General features: G+C 41.3%; 1 protein-coding gene across 1 annotated transcript in view; it reads right to left on the bottom strand.

Moving 5' to 3' along the window:
• Positions 1-14,947, bottom strand: part of LOC132868547 (Na(+)/H(+) exchange regulatory cofactor NHE-RF2) — a 150,212-nt gene extending 135,265 nt beyond the window's left edge. The window contains exons 1-2 of the mRNA XM_060901512.1: positions 14,340-14,947; positions 4,742-4,993 (exon numbers count right to left, since the gene is read on the bottom strand). Coding sequence (XP_060757495.1) covers positions 4,742-4,993; positions 14,340-14,546 — 459 coding nt within the window. The 5' untranslated portion in view covers positions 14,547-14,947. The remainder of the gene's footprint in view (positions 1-4,741; positions 4,994-14,339) is intronic.
• Positions 14,948-16,638: the final 1,691 nt, after the last annotated feature.

Below are 16,638 nucleotides of genomic sequence, written 5' to 3'. Positions count from 1 at the left end.
TAGCATGAGATCATTCTAGTCAGATGGTCGCATTTACACCACAGTGATGTTGAACGCTCAGTTCTCACTTTGAAAATAGTTCCATCTGCAAAGTTTATTAATATGCTCACATTAATAAGCACTAATACGTTAGTGTTTATATACAGTAGTAAAAACATATAGAAGACTTATATGGTGGCTGGACAACATAAAAGGATTTTTAAAATGTGTGGAATTGTTGATGTTGATACAGTGATGTTTTCTGTGAGGAGACGTCATTTAGCATTTTTGGAAGGAGTCTCCAGCATCAGTGCTTTGTCACAGCCAGAAGGAAACCTATAACTAAGTTTCCTGACACATGAAAGTCTTCAGTACAGAGGGCATACGTTGTGGTTTCTCGGTAACCTGAGAAGCCGCATTTTATTTTGTCTTATCATCTTGAAGAATGAAAGAAAAGACAGACAGGTGGGAAAATGACTGTTTATAGCTGTGCTAATAAAAGGAACAAATTTTTCACAGATGCTCCACAACATTAAACATAACTATGAACGAATAAAACAAACATATCATTCTTCAGTTAATGCAACAACTGTAATGATCGGCAGATTCCTGTAGTATAAGAGGAATAAAACATTTCAGTACATCTTGTTATCGGAAAACAATCAACTTCAAAAAGGCTGTTGAGCCTTTTCCTATAACCGCACATCATGTTTTATTCCATACATGTAGTATAATTACATTTCAACATCTCATTGGATTCTTCTCTACTCACTTTCTTTAATGGCTGAGCAACAACTCATCAGAAATTCAGCTTGCAGTTTCTACCTCGTCGTCAGGATTCAGAGTTTTTGGCACTGAAAGCATGAGCTTCACCCTACACCAATCCTTTCTCCTCACCAAACTTTCTTCTTCATTCAGGTTAATATATTCTCATCTCTCCTCAATTCCTTTTACGTATACAAACCCTTCTGATATGTAAAACTGGAGTTAGACTTCAATATTTAAAACTGAGAGTTTGCTGAAGGTTACACTGCTATACTATGTATAAGGAGAGGATAGAACTTGGTCTGTGATATGCATCTTCATAAACTAATAGCGTTAGCTTAGGATGGACAAGGAACGTCATTTATGGAGAGCTGAAGCACCTGTTGCAATATCAAAACTCTACAGCCTTCATACACACAGGCTTTAAAGTTTTGTTTTTTTCCCCACCTAAACATACACCTGCGTTTGCAAAGCAATACAAATTATGGAGGCTGAAGCAGAAATAGGTGCAGATATGAGTGCTGCAAAATGTAAAGCAGGGCAACATTTAGAGTAAATCAGAAAGAGAAACGTTTTCGTTGTTGTTTATCAAAATGGACAGAATGATCATATGGGCCAACAGAAGCAGGTTTAGGATATAGTCAGGATTGTGAAGTGGCAACCTACTGTAAATATACGGTCAACATTTAACGAGACCCATCCATATGATAATTAAACAGGAATAACAAGTCTATGTTTCTTTTACTCCATAGTGTCAAAGGTTAAAGTATCAACCCACGAGACATCCTTAACCTCTACTGTGGTTAACCTCTGAACCTGGACAGGATGCAGCACTGTAGGTCAAATGACCTCTTAATCGGATACAGACAGTTTGTAGCGATATACAGTATAACACGGTCAGGAGTGGGTATACTGGTATGATGCTATTCAGTACTAAGGATGATTTAAGCTTAAGTATCATCACCAATAAAGAAAATGTAATTCTGAGATCTGGTTTATTCCTTGAAATACTGTACATTCATTGTTCTAACATTTTGTATTTTTAACAGATGAACAGATCATGTCAGTTGTAACATTTTGAAGAAGAAAGGCTTTATTTTGTCAAATGTATACTAGAGCAAAGCAAAATTCCTCCTCTGCATTTAACCCATTCGAAGCAAAGAACACACGCACACAAGTGAGCAATGAGCACACACACATACCCAGAGCAGTGGGCACCTATACTACAGCACCTGGGGAGCAGTTCAATAAAGGATTAATGTTAAGCCCGGCGCACACGGGTGATTTTCTGTAGATTTGCGTATCTGCACCTCTGCGACAAGAATTGTACTTTCGAATTTTTCAGTGATGCTAAAACTTGTCAGTCTATATAAAACTAATTTACAAAAATCCAGCTGTATAAGCTTTTGCTTGGTATTACAGTTTTCTGTCCTCTTGAACAGGTAAGCATTGTAGTGCAGTGGTTAGCACTGTCTTCTCACAGCTAGCAGGTTCTGGGTTCAAACTTACCAGTAAACTAGGGCTTTTCTCTTTCCCAGGGCCTTTCTCTTAAGGGTTCAGAGATACCCCTTTTACACCAACAGGGAACGGTTTCCATTCTGGTTCACGCACCAAATTTTAAAATGTTTAGAGCATTTTGACCAAAAATAAATTGGTTCAGAATGTGAAATGTTGGTTCCCAGATGGAACCAAAGTATAGCTGTTTTTTTCCAGCACAAACCGTGATGACATCAGTGAGCATATCATTATTTTGGTGAGGAAGCAGAGCACAGCAATGGAGAGTGCAACGAAAAGGATACATCTTCAAAAATGGAATGAAAACACATATCTGCAATAACAGAACAAAAGCTCACAGGTAATCAATGCGCTTTGCCATCTTGCTACTACGGTTTACTCATGTTGTGCATTTTCAAATTGTCAAATGTATACTAGAGCAAAGCAAAATTCCTCCTCTGCATTTAACCCATTCGAAGCAATGAACACACGCACACAAGTAAGCAATGAGCACACACACATACCCAAAGCAGTGGGCACCTATACTACAGCACCTGGGAAGCAGTTCAATAAAGGAGTAATGTTAAACCCGACGCACACGGGCGATTTTCCGTCGCTTGGTCATCCAACTTTTTGACGCAAGCGAAAGATTGCTTCATGTTCATATTTGCAACAACGATTTTTTTGTTGCTTGCGACAGATTGCAGGTATCAAACATGCTTGATATTCTGCAACAAAAAAATCACCAGTCACTGACTTGTTGCAGAGATATCACGACGTGTGCGTGTCTTTCCGATAACGAAGCGATCACCTCCACAGGCTAAGCCAATCCCCACCTGCGAAGTAGTCACGTGATCTCCACGTGACTTGCATGCCCGTCCCCAAATCGCCCACTGGTTGCAGATAACGCATATATGCAGCTACCCAAGAGGGGAAACTTGCGTCCAAAAATCGCAATACGCTTACGACGAAAAGTCGCCCATGTGTGCCAGGCTTTAGGTGTCTTGTTCAAGGGATCTTCATCCATGAATACAGAGAGAGGGGAAAGTGCTGTTCTTTTACTCCCCCCATATTCTTCCTGCTGGTCCAGGGAATTGAACCGGCACCAAGGCTGGTTCTCTAATCTTTAGGCCCCATTTTCCTGCCATAGCTCACACTTCTTTTATTTTGGAGATAAATTTTAAAATAGACATATGTTTTGGGGGGTTTTTTTGTTTGTTTGTTTTTTGCATGCAAAACCCACAAAAGATGTAAACTCAACTGTATGCAAAAGTAGCTTCTTAAAACAGACAAGATCCTTTTTAAAGAATAAACATACACGTTAAAAATAAATGAAAATAATTAGAAGATTCAAACCAAACCACTATTTTATACATATTCTAGTAGTTTCCCGTAATATATGCATGGTCATACATTATTTGTTTCGTCCTCTTTGTGAATTTATAAACAGATAGAATGTATGATATACCAAAACTCTGATTCTGGATTATACAGTTATTATAAACATTTCATATCGTTCCTCTCCTCAACACAATAATAAGTGCAGCTTATCAACACTAATGTCATTCACACGAGTATAATGGCAAAACAAGTAAACAGACTTTGTTTTGAATAAGGTACAAATATACAGTACCGTTCAAAAGTTTGGGGTCACTTTGAAATGTCCTTATTTTTGAAAGAAAAGCACTGTTCTTTTCAATGAAGATCACTTTAAACTAATCAGAAATACACTCTATACATTGCTAATGTGGTAAATGACTATTCTAGCTGCAAATGTCTGGTTTTTGGTGCAATATCTCCATAGGTGTATAGAGGCCCATTTCCAGCAACTATCACTCCAGTGTTCTAATGGTACAATGTGTTTGCTCATTGCCTCAGAAGGCTAATGGATGATTAGAAAACCCTTGTACAATCATGTTAGCACAGCTGAAAACAGTTTAGCTCTTTAGAGAAGCTATAAAACTGACCTTCCTTTGAGCAGATTGAGTTTCTGGAGCATCACATTTGTGGGGTCGATTAAATGCTCAAAATGGCCAGAAAAATGTCTTGACTATATTTTCTATTCATTTTACAACTTATGGTGGAAAAATAAAAGTGTGACTTTTCATGGAAAACACAAAATTTTCTGGGTGACCCCAAACTTTTGAACGGTAGTGTAAAGCATCTTAAGACTGCATTGAAAATGTTGTAGGATACAAGAACGTTCTATAATACTGTTGTCATAATGTTTGCCATATCAGTAAGCGTCTCTGGGAGAGGTGCTTACAGAAGATTGTTACTGCCTTACTGATGCAATGATTTATACAACGCAATCTCTAGAAACCAGATAATACTCCCTAGAGACTAGGTTTTCATCCTGTACTCTAGGGAAATCCCCTTTTACAAGAAAGAAAGAAGGAAAAGAAGGTAGTTCAGAACTTACATATCCCCCAAGTCACCCAATAATACTGTCATCTATAGCAACGATTCTTTGTATAGAGATAAAAGCTGCAGCACCGTGTACCTTTTTGGTGGCCCGTGACGGAGACCTCCTGCTGGGTTTGGGTATCTCACGACTGGTTGGCAGTTTGGACATAGAGTTGTTCTCCCGCTTCCTGGGGGTCAGGGGAGGGGAGGAGGAAGAGGCTGATAAACTGACTCGCACAGCCATGTCCTCTGTACAGGTGAGGCGTAGACTGCGCAGGTACTCATCCGTCTCACGGTCCACCACCAGCAGCCTGGTTTCATGCTCCATTACCTTGATCCTCTGCACCACCTGAGAACCAACAAAACATCACAGAAACAATGGAAACGTCAAAACCAGCTTTTGTATAATGAGAAGCTAGAGATTTCCCCTTAAGTTAAAAACAGGATTTTTGGAACTAACTTGAAGGCTAGTGTTCAATTTTAATAGGATGAAATATGCAGACTAATGTATATGAAACTTAAAGTTATGGATTGGCATAACTTTAAAAGTTTAACTCCAGAGTGTGCACCCAGCGTTCCTGTTCCCTGACCAGCATAAAGCAGTTACTGAAGTTGAACGAATGAACGAATGAATGAATGAACGAATTAATGTTCTCCTACATCAGATGTGGAGGCTACTAAAATATTCACAAATCATATGTTTGAGACAGAGGGCTTAATATTCTTTTTGTAGCATTAAAGCCAGCCACTATATTGGAATAATTGCAGTCATTACTGATTGTAGCTGCATTATTTCTCAAAGAAGACTCTTGAAATGGGAGCATCATCAAAGCATTAGTCCTGTAGCCTGCCTCTGAATGGCATTCAAGCCCTCAAATTTCATTGTTATATTGAGCCAGTGATGAAGAACAGACACACATGCAGCACTTTCAAGTGCCAGCTTGAGACATCCAGACATCCAGAACTAATTTACTGAACCAGCAGTTAGCGTGATTAACTATGTTGTTTTGAACTGCACATCTTGTGCTTGGAATTGAACTTTAGTCCTATTTCAGTAGGGTCATGTCTGGGATGTTTATACTACGATACACAAAGACTTTTCTATGATATACAATATGTATCACGATAAATATGATCTGCCATGAAACGTCTAACAAAACCGTAGTGCTGCATTTAAAGAAGTATTTGAGGATTATTAACTGACAGGAAAAATAAAAACAATTCTGTACAAATGGAAACATTTTGCAAATTTGAAAATTCAGTCCAAAATTTTGATCATACCAGCTGCAGGTAATCAGTTTGTATATATTTTTATATAGAAATATTATTATTATTATTATTATTATTATTATTATTATTATGAAGATAGAACAATATCCATAACATCTCAGTAAAATGGACTGTGACCCACATTGCCCAGCCCTAAGAGCCTTCATTATGTGCTCAGTCTAAGACTTTTTGCAATGCAGTTATCTTATAATAAGTTATCAAGTTTGGACAGGCCTACTCATTCATAAGTTTTTCTGTATTTTGAAGACATCAAAACTATAAAATAACATATGGAACATATATGGAATTATGTGGTAAAGAAAAAAAGTGGTAAAAAAACAAAATATATTTCATATTCTTCAAAGGGTGGCATAGTGGTGTAGTGGTTAGCGCTGTTGCCTCACAACAAGAAGGTCCTGGGTTTGAGCCCCGTGGCCGGCGAGGGCCTTTCTGTGCGGAGTTTGCATGTTCTCCATGTGTCCGCGTGGGTTTCCTCTGGGTGCTTCAGTTTCCCCCACAGTCCAAAGACATGCAGGTTAGGTTAATTGGTGGCTTTAAATTGACCATAGGTGTGAATGTGAGTGTGAATGGTTGTCTGTGTCTATGTGTCTGCCCTGTGATGACCTGGCGACTTGTCCAGGGTGTACCCCGCTTTTCGCCCGTAGTCAGCTGGGATAGGCTCCAGCTTGCCTGCGACCCTGTAGAACAGGATAAAGCAACTACAGATAATGAGATGAGATGAAATTGACTGTAGGTGTGAATGGTTGTTTGTCTCTATGTATCAGCCCTGTGATGACCTGGCAACTTGTCCAGGGTGTACCTGCCTTTTGCCCATAGTCAGCTGGGATAGGCTCCAGCTTGCCTGCGACCCTGTAGAACAGGATAAAGCGGCTAGAGATAATGAGATGAGATGAGAAAAATAAAGAAAAACTATTGAATTAGAAGGTGTGTCCAGACTTGTCTGGTACTGTATATGTAATCTTTATTGTTGTTGTTTTTTTTAATCACACTTTTACAGATAGTGAAACTAAAGTTGGGTGGCACGCTGGTGCAGTGGGTAGTGTTGCCCCTCACAGCTCCAAAGTGTGTGGCTCGATTTTGACCTCAAGTCAAAACTATCTGTGTGGAGTTTCCTTGTAGGCTCTCCACATGTCAGTATCTCCGGTTTCTTCCCACCTCCCAAAACATGCTGATAGATGGATTGTCTCTTCTAAATTGCACTTAGATGTGAATGTGTGTATGCTGTTCTGAGATGGACTGGTGTCCCATACAGGGTGATTCTGGGATAGGCTCCGGATCCACCATGACCCTGACCAGGATGAAGCAGTTACTGAAGATGAATGGATAGATGACACTAAAGTTAGTCCACGAAAGATGTAATTTTTTTAAAATTAGTCCAGAAGTGAAGTGACAGCATACAACCTTGAAGGGATTTAAAGTTTTAGGCAAGGTTTTGCTTGTAGTGATAAAAGCATGTAGAGTAAGTGTGCTGTAATACTGTAGAGCGCAAAAGCTTAAATACCCCAATGGCCTTGGAAAGAAAACCACAAGTTTACCATTTCAAAAAAAATAAATAAACAATCAAACAAACAAGACCACTTCCTTTTTATTAAACTGGACATTTAAAGTAGTAAAATACAGTAAATAAAGTTGAGCACATGTAATCACATCTTGAAAACATGATTTCATAATAATTAGAATATTTTCTCAAAATTCTGACTTAATATCTCATTATTATGAGATAGGATTTCATTATGAGATTAAAAAGTCATAATTATGAGAACTCATGTCATAGTTATTAGGGCTTCAGACTGCGACCATTTAGTTGCATTTTGTGACCATTTTTGGAGACAGTGTGACTAAATTTTATAATTAGGTACATCAGCGTGACTTGCAAATATGCTCCTAATTCATGTTTTTTTTTTTAAATCATTATTGTGTATCAAGTGAAACACCAGGAGGGAGGGAGAATTGGTGTGTGTGTGTGTGTGTGTGTGTGTGTGTGTGTGTGTGTGTGTGTGTGTGTGTGTGTGTGAGAGAGAGACAGAGAGAGAGTGAGAAAGAATAAGGTTGAATTGGAGCGACATTCGCTCTGGTTGGGCAAATTCTCAAGTTCATGCAAATAAGATCCACGAAAACCAATCAGTTCAGTGTGTGATATGTTTAGTAAAAGATGCTTTACACAGAGGGGAAGGCGAGGCATATAAGATGGAGTTTCTTGTTTACTTGCTTTGTTGTGATGGTTGTGCTGTAATGACAGTGATGTACTGACCAAATACTGTACCTTATGTTTACATTTGTAAATTTATGATTTGGTGTTTACATTTTAAAAAACGCACGTTTAACTTCATAATGTTTTTTTCTCTTAAAAGCATTACTCCACTTTGTGACATTTTCCTTTAAAATATAGCAGCACATTGTTATTTCCGTAAATTGTCTATTTATTACCAAAGCATCTATCAGTAATGAAGTTAAAATGGGGAAAAATATGAATGTGTTGCATTACATGTCGATTCAAGTGGTGCACATAAATTTTATTCTGGTGGACCCAAAATTTTCAAAAAGGAGCACCATGTCAGGTATGCGATGGAGGCGGATGTAAGTGCAGAAGTTTTCAGTTTAATAAAGTGTATATATAAACACAAATACACACAAAGGCAAACAATCCAAATCGACAGGCTAGATCAGAGATGTGAAAACAGGCAACGGGTCGGTTGAGGCGCAAACAGAATATAAAAGGCTAAGCGAGAACAATAACAAGAAACAGGCACAAGAATCAAGAAACCAGGAAAACAAGAACACAGATAGAAAGGCTTGGTAATGCGTACTTAATGTAGTGTAATACTTCGCGATACACTTGCACCAGCACAGTCCTTAAAATAGGTAAACACATAATTCTCTAATTGAGTTCAAGTGCACCTTGTTCAAGGCACGTGTGCTGGAGTCCACTCGGTGTGCACGCAGCCTGAGACACGCCTTCAGGTGCATGCGCCACAGCGCGCAGGACTGACACACCAGTGCTACTAGTGGAAAAAGTTAGTCTGGAGCCCTGGTTATGAAAAACTTTCTGATTTATTATGGTGGCAGAAAAAGGCTTCCATATGTGTTGTTCTTTCACACCAATTGTTGTTTTACATGCACTTTGTTTGCTCTTCTTACACAACAATCAAGGCAAACCAGCTGTGGTAGAAACTGAAGTGCGAGTATAGATGGAGTTTTACTGTAACCAGCAGGTGCATGGGGAAAACCTGCTGCTTGCCTGTTTTACTTAAAGGTGCACCATGTAAGAACTGGCCACCTGGCAATTTACTCCACCCTCCAAACAAACAGGAGGCACTATATCACCGGAAAATTGGGGTGTCCCCCATCATAAGAAACAAGGAAATGCTCAGTTCCTCCACCCCCTTTCCCCCAAAACGCACCACCACTCTCATAGTATTATCACTCACTGAATATAGTGTAAAACTATTTTTAGTTGATCCACTACTAGATTCATACAATCTAACATTACAGTCATCAGTTATATAAAAAAAAGCTAACTAGCAGTAAGGCAAGAATATGCAGAAATCAATATTGCAGTAGCAATTAGTAGTGCAGTAGCTCCGCTTTCAGCAAGAAAATAGCCACAGCAACTCACGCATCAGTACTACATGAGACTGATACGGCTCACAATACAGCAGATATGTAACCATATTTATTAATAATGTGACTGATTAAACACACTGCCTATGCCTCAATAAAATAACCACATAATAAGAGGAGTGCCACCTTATCTTTATAAGAATGTGCTCTCACAGTTGCCGGTTTGTGAACTGGGAGATATTCCACACAGCCACGAAAAAAAAAGTGTTCACAAGCTTCTAGAGACCTCTAGAACTCACACAAAGTGTATGCACTCAGTCCAGAAATGAGATTACAATATCCAGGTTAGGGGTCGACCGATAATCGGCCTGGCCGATATATCGGGCCGATATTCTGCGTTTTTAGGGTTATCGGTATCGGCCATAATTTCCACCGAAATGCCGATAACATGCCTTTTTGCAGCCATTTCGTTCCTAACGCGACTGTCACTGCACGTCCTTTCCTGCACTCGCCTCTCTGAGTTCAAGAACACTGTCCCGCCCACCACAACATCTGATTTGTTTGACACAAGAGATATAGCCAATCAACACGCGTAGCTAACCGCTGTGAACTGTTTCAAGGCGGCCGTACGGGCACTCGGGCAGAAGCAGATCCCACTTCAAGGTAAGGACACGCTGCTTTTGCCGCAATAAGTCACAAACACACAAGTTGCAAAAGCACAACATCATTATATGTTTACATTTTTCATCTACTACTCGTTAAAACTGTCCATTTGCATCTGTGTAGCCAGGCAAACTTAGCTTACGGAAGGAAGCACTTGAATTAGCCTACAACCAACTAGTCTCACTGAAACTACATGTAATGTTGTCCATAGTAAGCAGTCCCCAGCATAACGTAGGCTGCAGTCATTTTTAAATCCCCGTCTGTAAACGTTGTGAACGTGTCAGTAGTTCTACTCAAACAGTAGAATGACAGCCATACAGAGAGGTGGTCAAGGGAAGACGAAATAAAACGTAGTGTTTGTGTTCTGTAGGCTAGCGCAAGCCTACTGGCTATTTGTTATGGTGATGAGTAAACTTCATGACGTGACTCGTGCTCAAAAAGCGCATTGCACTTGTATATGTTAGGTAACTTTATAAAGCGCTATTTGAACATTTAAACAAGCCAGGTTTGGTGCTAGTCGGCTATGTAATACTGTAGGGAGTTTGTCAGGACGCTTGTTGTGGACTTAGTAATTAATTGTGTCGTGGATGCACACTTGCTTGGATAAACGCTAATGAACGAAATACATCAATTAAACTCTTGACTTAAATGTTCTTATGCTACTTCACATTGCGCTGTAATGTACTCCACTAGTATTTATAATTCTTGCGCAAGTGATTCTCCTCACTAGCGCCTCTGATTCGGAAAGCGATATACTCTTAGCCGCTCCTTTTAACCAGAGCTTTTAACATGCAGAGCAACTGTGCTTCCTTCACTACAATATAATCCTCCTAAATTGGGAATATTAGGCTTGGGCATTAAAAGCATTAGAATGTAGATGGTTACTTGTTAAGTTGTTACATAATAGGGAGTGATAGCCTACTTTATGTTTGATTTTACTTTTTTAAAAAATGCTGCAGGCAGCTCCACTTGATTTGTTATTTAAAAACTACTTGAAGTTGGTAAGTCTTACTTAGTTCTTAGTGTAAAAGAATCCAGAGTGTATTTTCATTTATTTTCCACTGAAAATGGTGAGCTGTAATATAGTAGGGAGTGATATTTTTTTTTATTGGTGAGTATTTATTTTTTTTCTTATTTTATTTCTCATTTTATTCTAACTAATGTTTGACTTTATTGTACAAATGCTGCTGGCATCTCCCTGCACAAAATTTCATGTTCAATTTTACAATTAAACATACATTTCATGGATATGAAGGTCTGTGTCAGTGTGTGCCATGTTTAATTTCATGTGAATTATAATGTTTACATTTATCGGTTGTACATATCAGTTATCGGCATCCCAATTCCATAATAATCGGTATCGGTATCGGCCCTGAAAAAAACATATCGGTCGATCCCTAATCCAGGTATGTGAGTGGAGGCTCTGTTATCAAGTCTTTCAATGTTGTTTAGTGTTTGCCATTGCAAATCAGTTTCTCCTGGTAGAACCCCTTTTCTTACTCTTTTCCCTTCTCCAAAAATACAGCATACTGACACACAAAACAGTAACTGCAAATCCACGTTTCAGTGCCTGGATTTCAGTAGTTCCTGTGAATTACAGCGACCCATTTGCTTCTCTTTTCTGCTAGTTTTTTGGCAGTCTGAGCTCAGGGGCTAACATGTATGTGCCCTGCCATTTCTTCTTGCGCAACTGTTTCTCCTTTCATTTTGGGCTGAAGGCAGACTGCACACTACAGTGACTCACTATCGCCTCTTAAGGTAGAAAGCAGTATTACAAAAGGGATGGTACGTCCTGTCTTGGCGATAGCTGGTTATCATGCTAATATATTTCAGATATCTCTGCAACACAATACATGTCGTGTCTTTGACATAGCATCAAAGCTGTTATTTCTTCACATTCTGGTGATAATTTGAGTTCTTTTTTTTTTACTGTTTTCAACTAAATTTCTTACAAATTCTTACACATAGCCCCACATGCATTAATAATAAAAAAAGCATCTTACATATGCTTTATTATTAATTGCGACACTTAACATCTTTTTTTTTGCTAGAATATATAAAATGAGGCCATAATGCTCTTTTTGTATAAGTTTGTTCAGAAAAATTATCAAATATATCCCCTTTGGACATAATGTGTACAATTGTACACATGAAGTTCCATAGCATTTTTCCTTGTGTCTGAAGGGGATATAATACAAATCAAATCAATGAACGCCTGACTTGTATACACTCTCAGAAAATGAAGTACATTATTGTACCTTTAGTGGTACAACGGCTTGTCACTGCGTCAGTACCCTTTATATACTCCATTCATCCATTATCTGTAGTCACTTATCCTGTCCTACAGGGTTGCAGGCGAGCTGGAGCCTATCCCAGTTAACTATGGGCGAGACCTGGACAAGTCGCCAGGTCATCGCAGGGCTGACACATAGACACAGACAACCATTCACACTCACATTCACACCTACGATCAGTTTAGAGCCACCAATTAACCTAACCTGCATGTCTTTGGACTGTGGGGGAAACCGGAGCACCCAGAGGAAACCCACGCGGACACGGGGAGAACATGCAAACTCCGCACAGAAAGGCCCTCTTCAGCCACTGGGCTTGAACCCAGGACCTTCTTGCTGTGAGGCGACAGTGCTAACCACTACACCACTGTGCTGCCCCCCCATACTGCTTGGGGAAAATATATGTACCTTTCTGGGCCTAAAAGGGTACACCTTCTCATCTCATTATCTCTAGCCGCTTTATCCTGTTCTACAGGGTCGCAGGCAAGCTGGAGGCTATCCCAGCTGACTACGGGCGAAAGGCGGGGTACACCCTGGACAAGTCGCCAGGTCATCACAGGGCCGACACATAGACACAGACAACCATTCACACTCACATTCACACCTACGGTCAATTTAGAGTCACCAGTTAACCTAACCTGCATGTCTTTGGACTCTGGGAGAAACCGGAGCACCCGGAGGAAACCCACGCGGACACGGGGAGAACATGCAAACTCCGCACAGAAAGGCCCTCTTCGGCCACTGGGCTTGAACCCAGGACCTTCTTGCTGTGAGGCGACAGTGCTAACCACTACACCACCGTGCTGCCACCCCACCCCTTATATACTCATTCTCATCTCATTATCTCTAGCCGCTTTATCCTTCTACAGGGTCGCAGGCAAGCTGGAGCCTATCCCAGCTGACTACGGGCGAAAGGCGGGGTACACCCTGGACAAGTCGCCATGTCATCACAGGGCTGACACATAGACACAGACAACCATTCACACTCACATTCACACCTACGGTCAATTTAGAGTCACCAGTTAACCTAACCTGCATGTCTTTGGACTGTGGGGGAAACCGGAGCACCCGGAGGAAACCCACGCGGACACGGGGAGAACATGCAAACTCCACACAGAAAGGCCCTCGCCGGCCCCGGGGCTCAAACCAGGACCTTCTTGCTGTGAGGTGACAGCGCTAACCACTACACCACCGTGCCGCCCCCCTTATATACTCATCTCATCTCATTATCTGTAGCCGCTTTATCCTGTTCTACAGGGTCGCAGGCAAGCTGGAGCCTATCCCAGCTGACTATGGGCGAGAGGCGGGGTACACCCCTGGACAAATCGCCAGGTCATCACAGGGCTGACACATGGACACAGACAACCATTCACACTCACATTCATACCTACGGTCAATTTAGAGTCACCAGTTAACCTAACCTGCATGTCTTTGGACTGTGGGGGAAACCGGAGCACCCGGAGGAAACCCACGCGGACACGGGGAGAACATGCAAACTCCACACAGAAAGGCCCTCGCCGGCCCCCGGGGCTCAAACCCAGGACCTTCTTGCTGTGAGGTGACAGCGCTAACCACTACACCACCGTGCCGCCCCCCTTATATACTGCTTGGGAAAATATATGTACCTTTCTGGCACTAAAAGGGTACACCTTGACATCCAATAATGAGTTCTAGGTGGTACATTAGTGTAGATTGTACTTGGGGGACAGAAATGGACTCCTAGTGTAAACCTACAGTATTTCTGGCAGTGTACAAGCTAGATGATGTGTTAATGTGGTGGGAGGTTTATTCTGTTATTCTGATTAAAATCAGTGGTTAATTGGTTATTCACTGGTTGCTTTGCATATTAAAATGAACTGGGATACATGCGTGTGTGTGCGCACTGCTTACTTGCTGGTGGGTTTCTCTCTCTACATTTTCCCCGTTCACCTCCACCACTCGGTCTCCTGCTCGCAGTCCTGACGCCTCTGCTGGAGAAGCAGGTTCCACTTTGCGGATGTACTGGCCGGCTTTTCCTTTCTCTCCGTGCAAGTGAAAGCCGTAGCCATTCTCACCTTTGGTCATGCAGCAAAGCCGCGGTTTCAGATCGCTCGCCATGCTTTCACTTCAGCGTCCAAAAAGTCCACGCGAGAATACAGCCTGTTTTACCCGGAGACTAATCCCGGCCAGTCGCCCTTTTTCTCATTAAGCTTCAGTGCTGAGGATCCGAACAGCACTTTATTGCGCAAGCCCGTGTGTGTCCGTGTGTGCACCGTCCATTTGCTTTGCTTTGCGTTTTTCCTCCAGAACTAAAACAAATGCAATATCTGAAATGCCTGAGTTTATCAGTTGCATGTCAGCTTTAGTGATAAGCAGCAGGAGGGTCCATGTGCAGCATCCTGACAGCAAGACCAGCAGCCGACATCGTCTGTTAAGTCTCCCATCACCGTGCGCGTGTGTGTGTGTGTGTGCGCGCGTGTCCAGCCCACACTCCACTGCTGCTTCAGTGAAAGTAAAGAACCCCAGCGAAGGCACTGGACGGCAACTTTCTGAAACCCAGCACCGCCCTGCTGAAGCCTTCTGGAAAGATGCTTACACACTGACTTTGCATGTTTTTACCCCCAAAAAGAATCTGTTTATGTTTGTTGTTGTTTGCATTATTTACAAAACAATAGATTGTCCAGGCATAAACTTGGACAGACTCTTACAAAATCCAAACATTTATTCCAGAACGACGTGAAGAAAAAGTACAAACAGAATCGTAAAAGGGTTTTTAAAGGACTTGGGCTAATGCTGACGCTGAAGAATGAAAAGAGAACCACAGTGGAAACACAAGGCGATGCTGCCCCCTACTGGCTGCTACTGAATAGCAAGAGAAAGCATGACGCAGGGCAGGAAAGTAGGATTTCTAGGTTTAAATAAATAAACTGACTTGTACGGAAGCATATTGCTGCCACACCAGGAAAAAAAAAATCAGTTTCACGTAATAACGTGAAAAGTTGATTGCTCTAACAGTATATTTTTCATGTTCTTTTTCTCCCTTGTCCAGCAGGTTGGGGTCCATCTGGACCCTATTGAGCCACTTGTCATAATACCGGTATAACAATAAAACTTTTCACATTATTACGTGGTGTAGTGGTTAGCGCTATCGCCTCACAGCAAGAAGGTCCGGGTTCGAGCCCCGTGGCCGACGAGGGCCTTAATGTGCTGAGTTTGCATGTTCTCTGTGTGGGTTTCCTCCGGGTGCTCTGGCTTCCCCCAAAGACATGCAGGTTAGGTTAACTGGTGACTCTAAATTGACCGTGAGTGTGAATGGTTGTCTGTGCCTATGTGTCAGCCCTGTGATGACCTGGCGACTTGTCCAGGGTGTACCCCGCCTTTCGCCTGTAGTCAGCTGGGATAGGCTCCAGCTTGCCTGCGATCCTGTAGAACAGGATAAAGCGGCTAGAGATAATGAGATGAAATGAGATTTGCGTATCTGCACCTCTGCGAAAAGAATTGTACTTCCGAATTTTTCAGTGATGCTAAAACTTGTCAGTCTATATAAAACTAATTTACAAAAATCCAGTTGTTTAAGCTTTTGCTTGGTATTACAGTTTTCTGTCCTCTTGAGCAGGCAAGCATGGTAGTGCAGTGGTTAGCACTGTCTTCTCACAGCAAGCAGGTTCTGGGTTTAAACTTACCAGTAAACCAGGGCTTTTCTCTTAAGGGTTCAGAGATACCCCTTTTCCACCAACAGGGAACGGTTTCTATTCTGGTTAACGCATCAAATTTTAAACCGCTTGGAGCATTTCGACCAAAAATAAATTGGTTCAGGACCTGAAAAGTTGGTTCCCAGCTGGAACCAAAGTATAGCTGAACCATGATGACATCAATGAGTGTGTCATTATTTTGGAGAGGAAGCAGAGCACAGCAATGGAGAGTGCAACGAAAAGTACATCTTCAAAAATGGAATGAAAACATATCTGCAATAACAGAACAAAAGCTCACAGGTAATCAATGCGCTCTGTCATCTTGCTACTACTGTTTACTCACGTTGTGCATTGTGCAACACCTTCCATTCACAACACATCTTTAATTACAGTGGTTCTGCTCAAAACTGGTGAAAACTGGGAGCTGGTGTGCTAGCAGGTACCAAGGTTCAAAGAATCCTGAATGGAACCGGTTCAAGAACCTTTTCCTTGTCGGTCAAAAGTGGTATCTATCGAGT

Source organism: Neoarius graeffei, chromosome 20 (genome assembly GCF_027579695.1).
Source record: "Neoarius graeffei isolate fNeoGra1 chromosome 20, fNeoGra1.pri, whole genome shotgun sequence".
Classification (NCBI taxonomy): Eukaryota; Metazoa; Chordata; class Actinopteri; order Siluriformes; family Ariidae; genus Neoarius; species Neoarius graeffei.
Note: the sequence above shows the minus strand (reverse complement) of the source record. Positions and strands in the feature narration are given on the sequence as shown.